At 42.3% G+C, this 17284-nt stretch overlaps 1 protein-coding gene across 3 annotated transcripts in view; it reads left to right on the top strand.

The window, feature by feature from the left end:
* Positions 1 to 17284, top strand: part of SLC44A3 (solute carrier family 44 member 3) — a 103484-nt gene that overhangs the window by 35611 nt on the left and 50589 nt on the right. For all 3 annotated transcript variants that reach the window (XM_020999430.2, XM_020999435.2, XM_020999437.2), the window contains 3 exons: positions 137 to 226; positions 2627 to 2751; positions 6741 to 6927. In XM_020999430.2, coding sequence (XP_020855089.1) covers positions 137 to 226; positions 2627 to 2751; positions 6741 to 6927 — 402 coding nt within the window. The remainder of the gene's footprint in view (positions 1 to 136; positions 227 to 2626; positions 2752 to 6740; positions 6928 to 17284) is intronic.

The raw sequence follows: 17284 nt of genomic DNA, 5'->3' as shown, positions 1-17284 counted from the left end.
AGTTCAGGCTTCCCAGATTTAAAGGATATGTGAAGCTCCTGGTCCTGGTTCTTCCAGAAGCCACAGCGGCCATCATGTGTATCAGCCCCATTCTCCTCATTGTTGGCATCTGTGATTTCTTCCCTTGTTTTTGCAGCCTTGTCTCTGACCATGATGTTCACCTTCCGATTCATCACCACCCTCCTGCTTCATATTTTCATTTCCTTGGTTGTTTTGGGCCTCCTACGTAAGTATTTCTACGTGGCTTGTATTTTTGTTTTCATCAAGATCTGTGATTTCATTGATTCAGGGAACTAGCAAGATGAAAGTATCCTCTCCCAACACATCCTTGACCCACCTGGGACACTGAGAAACTGACTAGCCCAGAGTCATACAACCAGTATGTGCCGTAAGTGAGACTTGAACCCGGGTCTTTCTAACTCAAAGGTTGGTTCTCTGTCCTCTCAACCAAATTCCCCTCTGCAAGATGAAATCACATATCTAATCTTCCTCCAAATAGTCCTAAAAATTAACTGATACTTGTGGAGAGTTGATAAAGAGTTGCTTATGGATTGGCATTTCCAACAGCTGAAATTCAGTCCATTAAGAACAATAACAGCTCACATTTTTATAACATTTTAAGGCTTGTAAAGTGCTTAAGAAATGTTATCTCATAACAACCCTGAGAGGTAGGTCCCACAGGTATTATTCTCCCCATTTTACATCTGAATAAACAGCCTGAGGGTACCTTGTCTGTGGTCAAACAGCTAATAAGGACTGGGAGTGGGATTTGAACCTGATTCTTCCTTATTTCAGGTTCAGCACTCTATCCACAATTCCACACAGCTAGGCCTTGGGGACTGTACATTCTATATGGGGCAGCTAGGTGGCTCAGTAGACAAAGCACTAGGTTTAGAGACAGAAAAACCCAAGTTCAAATCTAGCCTCAGGCACTTATTAGCTCTGTAACTGTGGGCAAGTCACTTTAATCTTTGCCTCCGTTTCCACAACTGTAAAATGGTCATAATAACAGAACAGCATCTGTTTCATAGGCTTGTTGTGAAGATAAAATGAGATAATATTTGTAAAGTGCTTAGCAAAGTTCTTGGCATGTCATAGGTGCTTAATAAATGCTTAGCTCCATTCCCCTCCACATCAGTGTATATTCTTAAGTGGGCCACAAGGGTATATGCTATTTTTCCTCAATTCTGACCTTTCCTTTATAAATTCAGGGGTCACTTCAATAAGACCAGCATTTATTAAGCATCTGCTACATACCAGTCACTGCATTGGTTACTGAAGTTACAAAAACACAAAGATTTCCATGGCATTTGATATGTGCAAGTGACTAAGATATTATTTAATACTTAGAATTTATACCTGTGTGAACTTGGGCTAATGAATTAACCTTTAGGCACTTCAGTTTCTACAAGGTGCAATAATAGGGGAATCGGATCCAGGACAAAGGAAATGACCCCATTTTAGGAAGGCTGTTCACAAATAGGAACAGATTCAGAGAAAGGCCCTAAGAGTGGTGATGTAATTGGGCTCTCATACTGAGGGTTAACTGAACTGGTCTAGAGAAGATTTATAGGGAACCTGAAAGCAGCCTTCAAATGTTTGAAAGCCTGTCAGGTGGAAGAAGGGTCAGGCTTGTACTTCATGGTCCCCAGATGACAGAACCAGGAGCAAAAGGTAGACACATCCAAGAAGTAGATTTCACTTTGGTTTAAAGGGAAAATTCCTAATAGTTAGGCTCTCCAGAAGTGATGGTGGTGGGAAAGCAAAAGGCAGCTAGAAAAATTACTTTTAAAAGAACAGCTGACCCTATTCTAAATTAGAATGGTCTCTTAGGCAGTAGTGAGCTCCAGCATCAGATCATTCAGTCACCTAGCAATCATCTATGAAGTGTTTACTATGTGCCAGGCACTGTGCTAAGCACTTAGTGATACAAAGAAAGGCAAAAACTCAGTCCCTGACCTCAAGGAACTCACATTCTAATGGGGAAGGGGAGTGAGGCAATCTATAAATGACTACTTAAATACAAGATGTATACAGAATATATGAGAGGTAATTCGAGTGGGAGTTGGCTGACCACTTGTTGGAGATATTAGGGAGGGGATTTCTGTTCAGGTATACATTAGTACTATTTAACCTCTGAAGTCTAGTCCAAGTCTAAATCTTGTGATTATTCCTTAATTAAGTGGGTGATAATTCTGCCCTCATCTTATAAATGAGAAAGTAGGTCACTGCCTTGCACGGGACATCAAAGGTAGGGCTGCTTCTACACTTGGCCCTTGGGTTCCTGAGCCTGGTGCTCCCCCTTCCCAGTTGACTGGGCCCTGTTGTGACTCTGGATTACCCTTGGAGACCACCCAGAGATTCTCAGCCATTGCAGGGTGGGGCAGAAAGCCTTAAAAGCTGTCGCTTTGCAAGTCACCCTCATGACTCATTCCTTTCCCAACTCCATCTAAAAGTATGGCTTACTACCTGCAAAGCCTTCTGTGGTTTGGGACCCCTGTACTTGAGAGGCCATCCCAGAGTGGGCAGGGGACAGACTCAGGCTCAGCAGGTCACAGCTTTGCTGTGCCATCCATATCTTTTAGAACCAGGATCAATTGAGGCCAGACAGTGTTTTGTTTTCCAGTTGTCTCCGGTGTGTTATGGTGGCTTTATTATGACTATATCAATGACCTCAGCATCGAACTGGACACTGAAAGAGAAAACATGAAATGTTTACTGGGATTCGCTATTGTCTCCACAGTGATCACGGTAAGAAGTGCCCCTGCTCCAGCAGGGCATGCAAGTGACTCAGTCTGAACAGATATTTATTAAGTGCTTTCTATGTCCTGGGCAAGGGTGGCTAGGTGGAGCAGTGGATAGAGTGCTGGGCCTGGAGTCAGGAAGACTCATTTCCTGAGTTCAAATCTGGCCTCAGACACTTACTAGCTGTGTGACCCTGGGCAAGTCACTTAACCCTGTTTGCCTCAGTTTCCTCATCTATAAAATGATCTGGAAAAGGAAATGACAAGCCACTCTAGTATCTTTGCCAGGAATACCCCAAATGGGATCACGAAGAGTTGGACATGATTGAAAAATGACTAAGCACACAGATGCTGGACACTGTGCTAAGCCCTGCATATTCAGAGAAAGTACCCTCCCCCCCCAAAAAAAAAAACAGTCCCAACCCTTAAGGACTGTATATTTTAGTGAGAGAGACAACATGTGTAAATTACTATGTACATACAAGATATATAGCAGCATAGATGAAAGTAATTTGAAAAAAGAATGCATTAGCATTTGTGGGATCAGGAAAAACCTCTTTCAGGAAGTAGAATTTGAGTTGAATCTTGAAGGAAGCAAGGGAAACTACAAGGTGAGAGGGCAGAGCATTCCAGACATGGGGGACAGCCAGAGCAAAGGTAGAGGTGGGGGATGGAGGGTTACATTCAAGGAAGGGGTGTGGAGAGGAGCAAGCACCCAGTGGAATCTTGAGAATTGCCTTTTCAGAAAAAACAAACAAACAAAAAGGCCACAATTAGCCCTTCACCTCAGAACGTGCAGGTGAAAGGGGGATGCCTCTTTGCTTCTCTGATTCCTACCCAGGGATAAAGGAAAACCTTTCAAGAAGAACAGAAGACTTCTCTCTTTATGAAATCCCTCCTGCTCCCTCCCAGGGCACCGATCGATGTTCATTTAGCACTCTGCTGTTTTCATTCCTGTCTAAGCAGACACAAGGTAGTAGCTGAGAGGGGATGAGGTTACAGCCTCCTGATAATGTGGGGAATGTTTCCTGTTTGGAAAGACTGGCACCTCCCCCCAGCCAATGAACATGCTGTCTCTGGCTAGCGTAACATCTCACGATGCAGTGGGATACACAGACCCCTTTGTTTCCAAACCTGTTAGCTGTTGGGTGGGTTTAGTTTTCAGAGAACCTGCTTTCTCCTCCCCTGTGAGCTCTAGTTAGAAACAGATGAGTGCCAAGTGCCAAGACAGCAGAAAGAACCTTTATTCTACCCTACCCCACCCCCGCTTCTAGAATCCTGAAAAATGTTACAGTGACTGGTGGGTATTGGGACTGACTGTACCATGGTTCCCTAGGACCCTTCATGGGGCCAGAAATTGATTTCAGCTGATCTATAATACCTCTGTCCTTTGGCCTATGGAATACTTACCTTTAAAAAAGGCTGGGGGTGGGGGAGGAGAGAAAGGTTTTATTCCCCCAGAAAGGAAGTCATAGAAAAGGAAAAGGTGGATTTCCTGAAAGCCAGGCACCTGCTTCTTGGGGCATATCCCTGGCCTTCCATTAGTCCTTTTACAAGGCTTCTTTGCACAAAATCTCTAAGGACCACCCAACTCCCATAGCATGTAATCCATTCTTGGTGCAAAAAAAAAATGGTGTGAGCTTTGATGAAAAAGAAGGATGCTGTAATAGGGAGCAAGAATTGCCTGTCTTCTCCATGCCAAGGTTACCAGTGGTTGCCACGGAGAATCGCACTGTAGTATTCTTTATTTCATTCACTTAGCCCTTTGCATCTTCCACTTTGCCCTGTGGTTTTTCTTTTCATTTACTTAGCATTTATTGAGTATGTATAGAGTATATGCAATATACTTTGGTAAGCATTAGGGAAAAGAAAAGAGAGATAAGAAATGATACCTGCCCTCAAGAAGATTACAGTCTATCAGGGGCAGTAAGATATGTACACAGATAAATATAATACGAATTAGGATGAATGACTAAAAAGACATTTATTAAACACCATGTACCAAGCTCTGTGTTAAGCATTGGAGATACAGGGAGAAAACTGAGAATCCCTAATATCAAAGAGATTACATTCAAATGAGGAAGTAAACACATATCAGAGGGATTCAGAGCTGATATAAGTGCCTAAAATGGAGATAGAGGACAATGAGATCAGATGAGGAAGCAGTGTAGATCAGTTCCCACCTCCCACCTCAACTAGATGGTACAATCCTTGAAAGAAGACAACGTGTCCTAGGCTTCTTTCTATCTCCCAAAATGCCTAGTAATAATAACTCAGATTTATTTAGCATTTTAAGATTTGTCATCATTAATAATACTAGTAGTAGCAGTAACCCCTGATTGGCTGAGAGAAAACTGAGAATGATGCATTAGGGACGTATTTGGGTTGGCTACAGACAGACATGTGGAGGGACGACTCCCATGAGGTTGCTGAGAGACTTTTGAATGGCCCTGAGGACTCCAGTCTACCATTCAAAAGTAGAGGTGTAAGTCCCTTGCGGCAGGTGTACAGCATCTCTCTGTGTTCTCTCAGCCAATCAGGAGTCACATCTCCCACCACATGCACAGCCCAGGACTGATCCTCCAGCGCTGCCCAATGAAATGTTATATACGTTGTCTTGTTAACCCTCACAATAACTATGGGAATAAGGTTGTACAAGTCTCATTATCCCATTCTAGAGACAAGGTACCTGCAGAAGATTAGGAGATGTTGTAACATGCTCAAGAGCACCTAAATAAGTGGTGAAGTCTGCATTTGGTCCCAGAACCTGCTGACTTTATAGCTAATGCTCTTTCCTTCTGCCCTATACTGCCTTCCACAAGATGGATTACAAAATACATACATTACAGACTCATAGATTTAGCTCTGGAAGGAAATCTAGCATGTCATCTCCAGTCCAAACTTCATTTAATAGAGCAATCAATCAACATTTATTAAATTCATACTATGTGCCAGATGAGGAAACTAAGGCACAGACGGATTAGGTGACTTTCCTAAGGTCAGACATCTACTAAGTGGCAAAACTAGAATGCGAATGGATAAGCTTTGATGCTGTATTCAGTGTTATTTGCATTATTCTTGCTTATGAGAACACCCATGTCCCTTCAGTCCAGAGTGAGAAACTCACTTTATTCCATAAAAGATCATCCCATTTTGCTTCATTTACAACCTACATCTAAATAAAAGACAAATGGAATGGTACATTATTGCACCGTTCCTTTAGATTTTCATCATTTATTCCCTTTCATCAGTATACCAGCCTTTATTGAGCACCATATGCATGATGACCATTTGTAGTAAGTACTGTGAAAGAAATGTGTTAGAAATAAAAGATAAATAAATGCCCTTCCTAAGAAGGTTCATAATAATTCACTCTGTGGGTTTATCTTATTGCCCTCTTCCCTTTCCATTGGGCATAGAATTTATCGGTTAATGTGAAAAGAGTAAGCAGAACCTAGTCAATAAACATTAAGTACCTGCTACATGCCAGACATTGTGCTAAGTGCTGGGGTTACAAAAGAGCAAAAGACTCCCTGCCCTCCAGGAGCTCCTAATCTGATCGGGGAGAGAACAACTAAACATACAAACAAACAAGCTATATGCAGGAGAAATAGAAATAATAAAGGGAAAGCACCAGAATTCAGAGTGTGAGGGAAAGGTTTCCTGTAGAAGATGTAATTTTAATTGGGATTTAAAGGAAGCATTCCAGGTACGGGGGACAACCAGAAAAAGGACCCAGAATCGGAGTGTCTTGTTCATGGAATGTCAAGAAGGCCTTTGTCATAGGATCGAAGAGTATATGGTAGGGAGGAAGGTGGAAGAAGACTGGAAAGGTAAAAGGGGGCAGGTTATGAAGGGCTTTGAATGTCAAACAAAGGAATGAGCTGTTTTCTGAGAATTCAGTAGCTTTTAAGTTTCTTAAAACTAAAAAAAAAAAACCTGTACAATTCTCCAGGGATTTTTTTAAAAATTTGCTAATAGCTTTTTCCTTAACAGGTGGTTCTGCTCATACTGATTTTTGTTCTCAGAGAGAGGATCCAGTTGACAGTCGACCTTTTCCAAGTAACGAGTAAAACTATCAGAAGTTCTCCTTCCCTGCTCCTCCAGCCACTTTGGACGTTTGTAATTCTCATTTTCTTCTGGGTGCTGTGGGTTGCTGTCCTGCTGAGTTTAGGAACTGCAAGTAAGTAGCCAGGGATTTTCCATCACCTTTAATAGCAGGCCTTCACCTGGAGGTGGTATTTATTGTGAGATGAGGGCTTATTCTCTTGTGAGAGGAGGTGATACCACAGCAAGGAGAAGCTGATGAAGATGGAGTAGGGGAATATCAGGACTTGGCCATGGAAGGAACATAAGGTGCTTTCTGCCTCTTGTACAGTTGTGATTTAATTTACTAGGTATTGTGTTATCTAATTATTATTTGATTTTGTGGAAAGTAACATCAAAGCTTAAAAAAAAAAAGCATTTGGGCAGCTGGGTGGTAGAGTGGATAGAGCAATGGCCCTAGAGTCAGGAGGACCCAAGTTCGGCCTCAGACACTTGATACTTACTAGCAGTGTGACCCTGGGCAAGTCATTTAACCCCAATTGCCTCACCACCACCACCCCCCAGCATATAAACACGTATATACATATACATACATGCATATACACACATACCCATATGTGTGTGTATATGAGTATATATTTTACATATATATGTATATATACACGAACACACGTGTGTGTCCATCCTCATAACCAGCAACCCAATAGCCACTGACATGAAATGCCAGCGATAACGATCAATATAATATAAACATATGCATATGTATGTAATATACGTATATTTAAAAAATTACCACTTCATGGTCATTCTGTAGGGACTCAAAAGAATTTTAGAATTTAATATAACATTAAAGAAGACGATCTACCTAGAACTAATACTACTGAATGTCTTTAGATTGAACCTTGACCCAAGCTGGTAAACCAGTTTGGTTTAGAGGGTGAGGGAAAAGGCAGAATAACAATAATAATTATTATTACTATAAACACTTATGTAATGCATTAAGGTTTCAAAATCACTTTACACACATTATCTTATCTGATCCTCGCAACAACCCTAGATGTTATTATCGTTCTCATTTTACAGGTGACAAAATTGAGGCTGAATGAGGTAGATGACTAAGCTGAAGTGGCTCAGCTAGTAAATGTCTAAGGCAGGTTTTGAACACGGGCCTTTAGGAAAATGATATACTCTCTCTGTGGCTCAGGCAGCTCTAAGATTGCAAACTGAGAAAAGGTTGCTGACCTACATTTATAGAGAGATTTTCCTTACTGGGAGTTCCCTGCACCAAGAAAACATATATTTGACATCTTACCCCCTCCCTTGCCCCCTATTTAAGAAACAAAAACAGAAAGTGGCAGAAATTGAAAGCTGAGTGAGCCTGGAAGCTCAAGTACATGAATCCCAGAAGGTTAAATCTATTCAGTGTATCTGTTCTAAATAGCAGGCAGAAAATCTCCTCAGTCTTCTTGTCAAGTGAAACCATATTTATGGGGTTTTTTATATTTATTTATATTATATGTGTTATATTATTTTATATTTTTATAAATATATTTATATATAATATATATTTTAAATATGTCATATTTATATTTATTTTATATATTTATCTGTTTGGTTTGACAAGGACCTAGGATAAAGTTATAGAATCGTCGATTTATTGCTGGAAGGGACCTTAGAGGCCATTGAATCCAACCCCCTCATTTTACAGATGAGGAAACTGAGACACAGAGAAGTGAAGTGACTTAAGTCCAGGCTCTGCCTTAAACTGAGGGAACCTGGCTTTTCAAGTTAATCTCCAGGTGATAAAACAATAGCAGACGTGGCACCAGCCAGACTAATGACCCTCCTGTGTTTTTTGTTTGGTTGATTGGTTTTGCTTTTTGGTGAGACAGTTGGGGTTAAGTGACTTGCCCAGGGTCACACAGCTAGTAAGTGTCAAGTGTCTGAGGCTGGATTTGAACTCAGGTCCTCTTGACTCCAAGGCCTGCGCTCTGTCCAGTGTACCACCTAGCTGCCCCAAGCTATGAATAGGCAGTTTTTTGTTTGTTTTGTTTTTGTTTTTGGTGAGGCAATTGAGATTAAGTGACTTGCCCAGGGTCACACAGCTAGTAAGTGTCAAGTGCCTTGAGGTGGGATTTGAACTCAGGTCCTCCTGAATCCAGGGCTGGTGCTCTATCTACTGAACCACCTAGCTGCCCCCCTTTTGTGTGTTTTAAACAAGTTCAATTCATCTCCTCATTGGCTCTGACTTAGATACATCAAGAAAAAGACTGAGGTGCTTATGCCCCATTGTGATGGCCCTGTTGGCTGAAGTTGGTTCTAATAGAAGACAAAGCCGGCCTAGGGATAGGAAGATGACTAGGTTCTTCAGTCCAGGTAGCAGAGCTAAAGGATTGTCTGCCTGCCATTAGGAATGAGTGGGGACAAGTCAGGGACATCCCCAGTGGGTGACGAGCCTTTCTTTACCCATCCCTTCTTTGACAGTGACCATCTGTGGTGCGACTCCTCTTGTTGCCAGGATCTCCAGTTCTAGATCTTAGTCATTCTCTTCTCCCTGGAGCCTTTTCGAATTTCATATCTTTGAACATCAAATAGACTTTGACTCACTGTCCAGAAATATTTCTTTTCTTGGGATCTGCAAATTCAGTCAATCAAAAGACATTCATAAAGTGCCTGTTATGTATCAGGCGCTGTTCTAGGTTCTAGGCATCCCAATACAAAAAAAGAACCAATCCCTACTTTCAAGGAGTTTACATTCTATTGAAGGAGATGAGAGAGAGACAGACGTTGGATATGTGATTTCATTGGCATAGGGAACTTCAGGGAGAGGGAAGTTCCTCCACCAGTGCAGGTTGGCACCTTCTCTGCAGTTTACATTCTTATAGAGTTGTCCAGAGCACTAAGAGGTTAAGTGACTTGCCCAGAATGTGATGAGTCAGATGTAGGATTTGAATCCAGGTCTTCTTGGTGGTGATGATGATGATGATGATAATAATAGTAATAATAATAGTGATAAACAATAGTAATAATTAGCATTTTCTGTGGTACATTAAGATTTGCAAAGAACTTTTCAAATATTACCTCATTTTATTGTCACAGTAACCTTTAGAGGTAGGTGTTATTATTATTTCAATTTTACAGATGCAGAAACTGAGATAGAACTTAAGTGACTTACCAGAGTCACATAGCTAGTAAGTATCTGTGGCAGGATTTGAACTCAGGTCTTCCTCACTCCAGGTAAGTGTTCTATCCATTGTACCACCTAGGCTAGCAGGCTATCCACTAGAAGATATTTTAAATATATATAAAATAAATGCCCTCCCCCCAAATGAGGTAAATAAATACAAAGTACTTGGTGGGAGGGAAGCATTAGCAATTGGGAGAATCAGACAAGGCCTCATGTAGAAGGCAGTGTTTAAGCTGAGTCTTGAAGAGAAGGATTCTAAGAAGTGGAAATGAGGACTAAATGCATTTCAGATATGGGGGACAGCTCGTGCAAAGGCATGATGATAGGACATGGAATTTCATATGGGATGAACACAAAGAAAACCAGTTTGGCTGGACCGTAGAATACAGGAGCAGGGGTTAATTCATGATGAGTCTGAAATGAGACAGTAAGTCAAAATAGAGGAAAAGATGTGTATTGTGGGCTCAAGGAATGTTTTCTGAAACTGCTAAAGCATTTATAGCTGAGCCAAAATACCCCAGAGATGTTCCTGAGGAAGCATAAGCCTTCCTTTCATGTCAAAATAAAATCCCAGGAAGTCCCACATAACTGCTTCTGAGAGTCCCTCTGTTTATAATAGACAGCCTCAATGGCATTGGATGAGTTCTTTGTCAATTCTGGGTGTCAGTCAATGACATCATAGGATCAGATTGGGAATTGGAAGGGACATTATGGAGATCATCTGTACCAGCCCATTCATTTTGGGCACCCAAAGAGATTAAGTGACTTAGCCATGGCCTCAAACATAGTAAATTGGTGCTGAGCCAAGATTCATGAAATCACAGCATCCCCGAGTTGGATGGGACTGCAGAGACCATCTAGTCCAACCCATACCCAAACACAAATCCCTTTTACAGCATCAAAGACAAGTGGTCATTCAGCTTTTACCTGAAGACCTCTGGCTCCTCATCACTTCCAGTGTGAGCTTTTTCTCCTGTGGATCGCACTAATTGTTGAGTTTTTCCTTATATCAAGCCTAAATCTGCCTGTTGGTATTGCCCACCTATAACAATAGTTCAGCCCTCTGGGGCCAAGTAAATCAAATCTAGCCCTTCTTCCATAAGGCAGCTTTCCAGATAACTAAAGAGAGCTTTTATGTCTCCTCTTCCCATCACTATCCTCTGTCTCTCTGATTGGAGTGTGGAGCCGTGAACTCCAAACCTCCATTGAAGGAGAGAGCTAAGCTCAGAAATCTCCTCATTTCTCACCTGGCTGCACCACTTTGGGACTCCTCTGACCGGCTTCACTATGCCCTAGGTTGAGTACCTCTCCCCACTTTTTTAGCTTCCTTTTGTGTTTTGTCTTCCCCTATTAGATTATAAGCTCCTTGAGGGCAGGAATTATCTGTCTTTTTTTATGTTTGTGTTTCTAGTGCCTGGCACATAGTAGGCACTTAATAAGTGTTTATTGACTCAATGCCAAGCTAAACGTACTTACTTCCACTGATCCTCAGATGACATGATCTTGAGACCTCTCATCATCCTGATTTTCCTCCTTTGGGTAGATGTTCTCCAGCTTACCAACATTCTTGCTAAAATTTGGTACCCAAGACTCCAGATGTGATGCCTCCTCTCGTATTCTAGTTTTATCTTTTCATTTGAATTTCTGGTCTCCCCAACTAGCCTCCTGGACCCATGCCTTGTAATTCTAGTGTCAATCTCAGTGCCTTATAACCATATTATCTTCCATCCCAATGGGCTAACTGGCTGGGAACACTACCACCTTTTCTATGATTTACTTGGGCCTGAGCTAGCAAGGAGGCAGTAGTTTTTGTATCATTAGCCATGTCGTTAGCATATGGTAAGGCTCAGTGAGGGTTTGTTGATGATGCTATCAAATGAGAATCCCCAACCCTAACAAGAAGCAAGGTCTATTGGCCAAGGTCCTTGTTGACATAACTAATAGATCTCTACACTTGGAGTCAGGAAGACCTGAGTTAAAATCCCATCACTTATTAAATGTGTAACCCTAAGCAAGTCACTCAACTTTTCTGTGCTTTGGTTTCCTCATCCATAAAAGAAGCTACTGAACTTCTAGCTTCTAGCTTCTAAAGTCCATTCCAACCATAAATATATGATCCCATAAATGTGGTGAATGATCTAACATAAACTTCTTTTCTTGGCTGACTTTCTTTTGAACTAGAGGTTGGGGAGGGTAGCGCCTGAGTCATACGTGGTCTGTTAGCCAAAATAAATGAATCTGTCTGTACCTGTGTGTTGATTCATCTCCTAACCCCTGAGATTCCCTGTGCCACAGAAAGCACTAGCCCTGGAAGCTCAGGCTTAGAGAGAGGAAGTGAGGAACATGCATTTATTAAGTGCCTACTATGTGCCAGGTATTGTGCTAACTAGGGTGGAGAACCTGCAGCCCTGCCTTCTAGGGCTTTAGTCCTTAGGGTTTGACTGAGTCAAAGTTTTACAGAACAAATTCTTTTATTAAGGAAATTTGTTCTGTGAAGTTTAGATTCAGGCATATAACCGAAAGTCCTAGAGAGTTAACCTGGGGCACTGAGAAGAGTTAGGTGATTTGCCCAGGGTCTCACAGCCAGTACATATCAGAGGCAGGACTTAAACTCAGGTCTTCCCAACTCTGAGATTGCCCTCTCTCATCTTACAAGGTAACAATTAGCTAGTCTAGAAAACTTGTACTAATATGTTAGTGGAGAATGGCCAAAGATGTACAATGAGAGCAGTTTTCATGGTGATGACAGCCATGTAAAAGGAAGACAACCAAGAAAGATTTCAGAACACTGGTCATCAATTCAGTGGTGAATTTTGACTGCAGAGGACTGATGGACTTCCTCTTGTCTCTTGGCAGAAAGGTGGTGTACTGTGGGTGTGGCATGAGGCATACATTTTTAGACAGCCCTAATGGGTTATGTGACTACAAAGTATGAATGGTATACCTCCAGCCTCTTGGTAGATAGGCAGTGTTCTCTTAAGTACAGCATGAGACATATATTTTCAGACATGGTCAGTTTGATCAGTCAGCAAACACTTAAGTGCTTACTGTGTGCCAGAAAGTACTGTGTGCTAAGGTTGGCAGATATAAAGAAAGGTGAAAACATAATCCCTACCCTCAGTTAGCTACCTTCTAATAGGTGAGTCAACATGCAAAAAAAATGTACATCCACGATATTATACTGTATAATCTTGGAGGTAGGAGGCCAGCAGGAAGAAGAGGTGGGGAGCAAGACTGGAAAGGGCCTTTGACAGAAGGAGGGATTTGAAGGAAGCCAGGAGGAGGAGGGGTTTAGGGAGAAACTTCCAGGTATGGGAGACAACTAGGGTGAAGGACTTGAAAGATGAGGTGTCTGAGTGAGAGGCAGTAGAAAGGCCATTATAGCTGGAGAGACGTCCAGTGCAAGAAGACTATAAAGGGAAGATGGGCCAGGTCATAAATGGTTTTAAAAGTCAAAAAGAGAAGCTTACATTTGATCCCCAGTTTTTTTTTGTCAGATCTGTTTTAGCCAAATTATTTCAACAGCTAAGTTAGAATGAAGAGAGACTTGAGGCAGGAAAATCAGCCTGTTTATAGGGAAGGAATCAGGCATGAGTTGGGCTGGGATGGATTATTAAGTAGTGACTGCAAATTAAAATAAAAAAGAGCATCAGTAAAATACTTTTTTGCAAACAGAAGCCTATAGCAGCTTCTCAGAGCCCTCCGTCTGATGCCAAACATTGTAACATTGAGATAACTTCTGGGATACTTTATTGTTATTCTACGTTTGGGGTTTTTTTAAGTCTCTACTTGATGCCACTTTGTAGCTCGGAGTTGACTGTGGGGTCTTCAAGACCAGGCCAGTAGAGTCTAAGCTGTAGCAGGTTCTACCAGTCAGGAAAGGCTTATGGGATAATCCTAGCAACAACGTCAGACTGGCAAGATGGCCTGTGCCACACAAAGAGGGCATCTTTTGTTCTCAGAAGCATTTTGGCCAAAATGCCCAAGTCTCTGCTTTGAGAGACCAGAGGAAAAGTTAGAGGGAGAGGCCTGACCAGCGGGCAGAAGCACTTTATAAGTGGACAGGTTACTCAAGAAATATGTCTCTCTCATCACATAACAGGGCAGTTTTTAAAAGATGCTGCAGCCACAGACAGGAGGGTGACAGCTCTTTGCACCTTTGTAAACAAAGCACGGGGTTTTGGGTACTGGAAAACACCTGCAAGATGTGGCAGTGTTGAGTTGAACATTCCCAGCAAGGAATGTTGCATTTGTTGGCCATCTTTCCTATTTTCGGTCTGGGGTTGTTGGAAGCTCAGGAAAAGTAACTAAAATGAGAGGTAAATATTTACAACTTTTGAACCGTGTCAGGTTGAAAAACTTAATATTTGACTTGCATTAAAACCCCAAAGGGCAAACATGATAGGCATCAAGGTCAGTTGGGTATTTGTTTCTTGAACAGAAGGCTCATTGAGAATGGGATGTTATCAACCCAGCACACACAGCTAGTAAAATTCCATGAGAATTAAAGCATAGGTATGCCCAGTTCCTTCCCTAATGAATCAGTGGATGCCTCTGTGCAGCCAGCCACCATAGTACTCATGAGCTGAAATGGAAAAGGCAGTACAAAAATTGCAGTAACCTCAGCAATCCAGCAGATGCTGTCATTGTACTGAAAGGGATGGGATGAACTCGGTCACATTCGGCTTCTGCCTTACTCCTGCTGCCCACGTCATCACCAATCTCTGGCAGCCCTGCCCTGGCTGAGTGACGAATGAGGCAGCTGCTAAGAGGTCCTTTTCCATCTGTGTGGTGACTCAGAGGGATGAGCATGGCTGTCACCGTGAGCAGGAAAAGTTGTGAGAACTGTGCACAAGGTACCCAGAATGTGAAAAGTTGTGTGCTTAGAAAGGAGACGCCAGGACATGTTTATACAGTGACAGGAATCCTGTAAATGGAGACTGCACTGAAAAGCAGCTGCGCTCAGATTAAACAAAATGAGCAGCGTTGATCTCAGAGAACAGATAATGAACCGCAGTCCTCTCCTTTCAGGAAGAGAGAGGAGAGACTACAGGGAGAGAATATTGCATATGATGGCACACTTGGTTGTGACATCAGTTTTGCTTAATTTTTTCTCTATTAAAGGGGATGGTGGGGTGTAATATCAGGAAATGACTATAGATAAAGAAAAAAAGGCGTAGAATCCTAGGTGAGCAAGAGTCCAACCCTGTCCCTGCTGCCGTTTTGTAGGTAAGAAAAGAAACGGAGAAGCCACAAGGAGTGGTTGAGTTGCTCATTTGAACTCAGGTTTTCCTGACTCTAAGCCCAGTGCCCTATCCACTATACCATGCATCCTTTAAAAATCTTCAATAAAACTTCTATTTTTAAAAAGAACTTGTATCCTTTAAAAGAAAGGAGGCAAGGTAGTCGAACGGGAAACAACAATAATGGACTTGAGGTCCAGGCCTGACTCTGTCATTTGATCGATCCCACCTCACAAGTATGTGAGGATACAGTAAAGCAGTCGATCAGTCAGTCAGTCAGTCAGCGATAAACATTAGTTAGTATCTATTACGTGCCAGGAGGGTGTGCAGCTAGGTAGCATAGTGGAGAGAGCACCAGATCTAGAGTCAGGAAGACTCCTCTTCCTGAGTTCAGAACAGGGCTTCAGACATTTACCAGCTGGGTGACCCTGGGCAAGTGCCTCAGTTTCCTCATCTGTAAAATAAGCTGGAGAAAGAAATGTCAAACCACTCCAGTATCTTTACCAAAAACAAACAAACAAAAAATGCCCTAAATAGGGTCACAAAGAGTCAGGCACTGTTAAAAAAAATTACTAAACAAAAACATGCCAGGCATTATGCTAAGCACTGGGATACAGAGAAAGGTAAAAGACAGTCCCTGCCCTTTTAGAGCTCACAACGTAATGGAAATGACAGTATGCAAGTTGTTTTGCAGTTGTTTCGGTCCTGTCCAACTCTTTGTGACCCCATTTGGGGTTTTCTTGGCAAAGATACCGGAGTGGTTTGCCATTTCCTTCTCCAGCTCATTTTACAGATGAGGAAACTGAGCTGAACAGGGTTAAGTGACTTGCCCGGGGTCATGCAGCTAGTAAGCGTGCAAGTAATCACGTACAAACAAGGTATATACAGGGTAAATATTATGGCCACAACGTGACGTATTGTCATTTTATTGGAAGTTGTGTCAGTATTGGCTGATAACTTGCGACATATATCCTGGATTTAGAGTTTTTCCAGAATTCTCTTTGGTCTGTCTGGCAGATCTGAAAATAGTTAAACTAGTACCCCCATTCACTGAGCTAACCTAAAATGGAGAGCACATTCCAATTTTTGTGTGTCAGTTAACAGTAATAAATGCTTGTTGACTCTTTCAAAAAGTTGAAAGATTCTTGCTAGCTATCTACCATGTGCTCAGTATTTTGGAAGATACAGGTGTGGAGGAGGACAATGCATAGTCTCTGCCTTCACAAAAATCACATGTCAGAATTGGAAGGAACTTCAAAGACCATCAAGTCCAACCCACCCCTGAAAAGTAATCCCCTCTCTAACTCATGTGCCAAGAGGTCATCCAGCCTTTGCTTGAAGACCTGCAGTGAAGGAGGGTTTGGTGGGTTGATAACACCCCATGCTCAACGAACCCATCTGTTCAAGAAACAAACGCCCAACTTTAGATAACGTGAGCAAGTTCTTTATGCCAAGCCTAAACCTGCCTTTCTAAGCCTCCTCCCCCTGCTCTTAGCTCTGCCATGTGGGCCCAGCCAGAAGTCCGGTCTTTCTCTACATGAAGGCCCTTCAGATACAGACAGCAGTCACATCCCCTCACAAATCTCATCCTTTCTGAGCCAGGTAGCCTCCAGTCCTTTAATCCTTATGGGCCACAGTCTCCAGGCCTGTCGTTGTCCTCTAGATGTTTCGATGCTTAGAAGCAACCTGTGAAGGCCAGGGATGCCTCTGGGAAACATAGCTGTGTTGACAGGATATGATCAAGTACCAGATTAAATGGTAGAACGGAAAGGCACTGAACTTGGAGTCAGGGGAACCTGGGTTCCAATCTCAGCTCTGACATTTACTAGTAAGACCTTTGCTTGAAGAGCACTGGGGGGGGAACCCGGCATTTCCCAAGGGAGCTCCTTTTACTCTTTTGGATAGCTCTAATTATTGGAGAATTTTTTCCTTAAACAAGTCTAAATTTGCTTCTTTGTTACATGCAACCATCGCTCCTGGTTCTGCTCTCTGGAGCCAAGGAAGACGAGGCGAATCCTCCCTCATGACAGCTGTTCAGATACCCAGAGATGGCCGTTATATCA

This window comes from Phascolarctos cinereus, unplaced genomic scaffold, assembly GCF_003287225.1.
Source record: "Phascolarctos cinereus isolate Bilbo 61053 unplaced genomic scaffold, phaCin_HiC Scaffold_5;HRSCAF=322, whole genome shotgun sequence".
NCBI classification, from domain to species: Eukaryota; Metazoa; Chordata; class Mammalia; order Diprotodontia; family Phascolarctidae; genus Phascolarctos; species Phascolarctos cinereus.
Note: the sequence above shows the minus strand (reverse complement) of the source record. Positions and strands in the feature narration are given on the sequence as shown.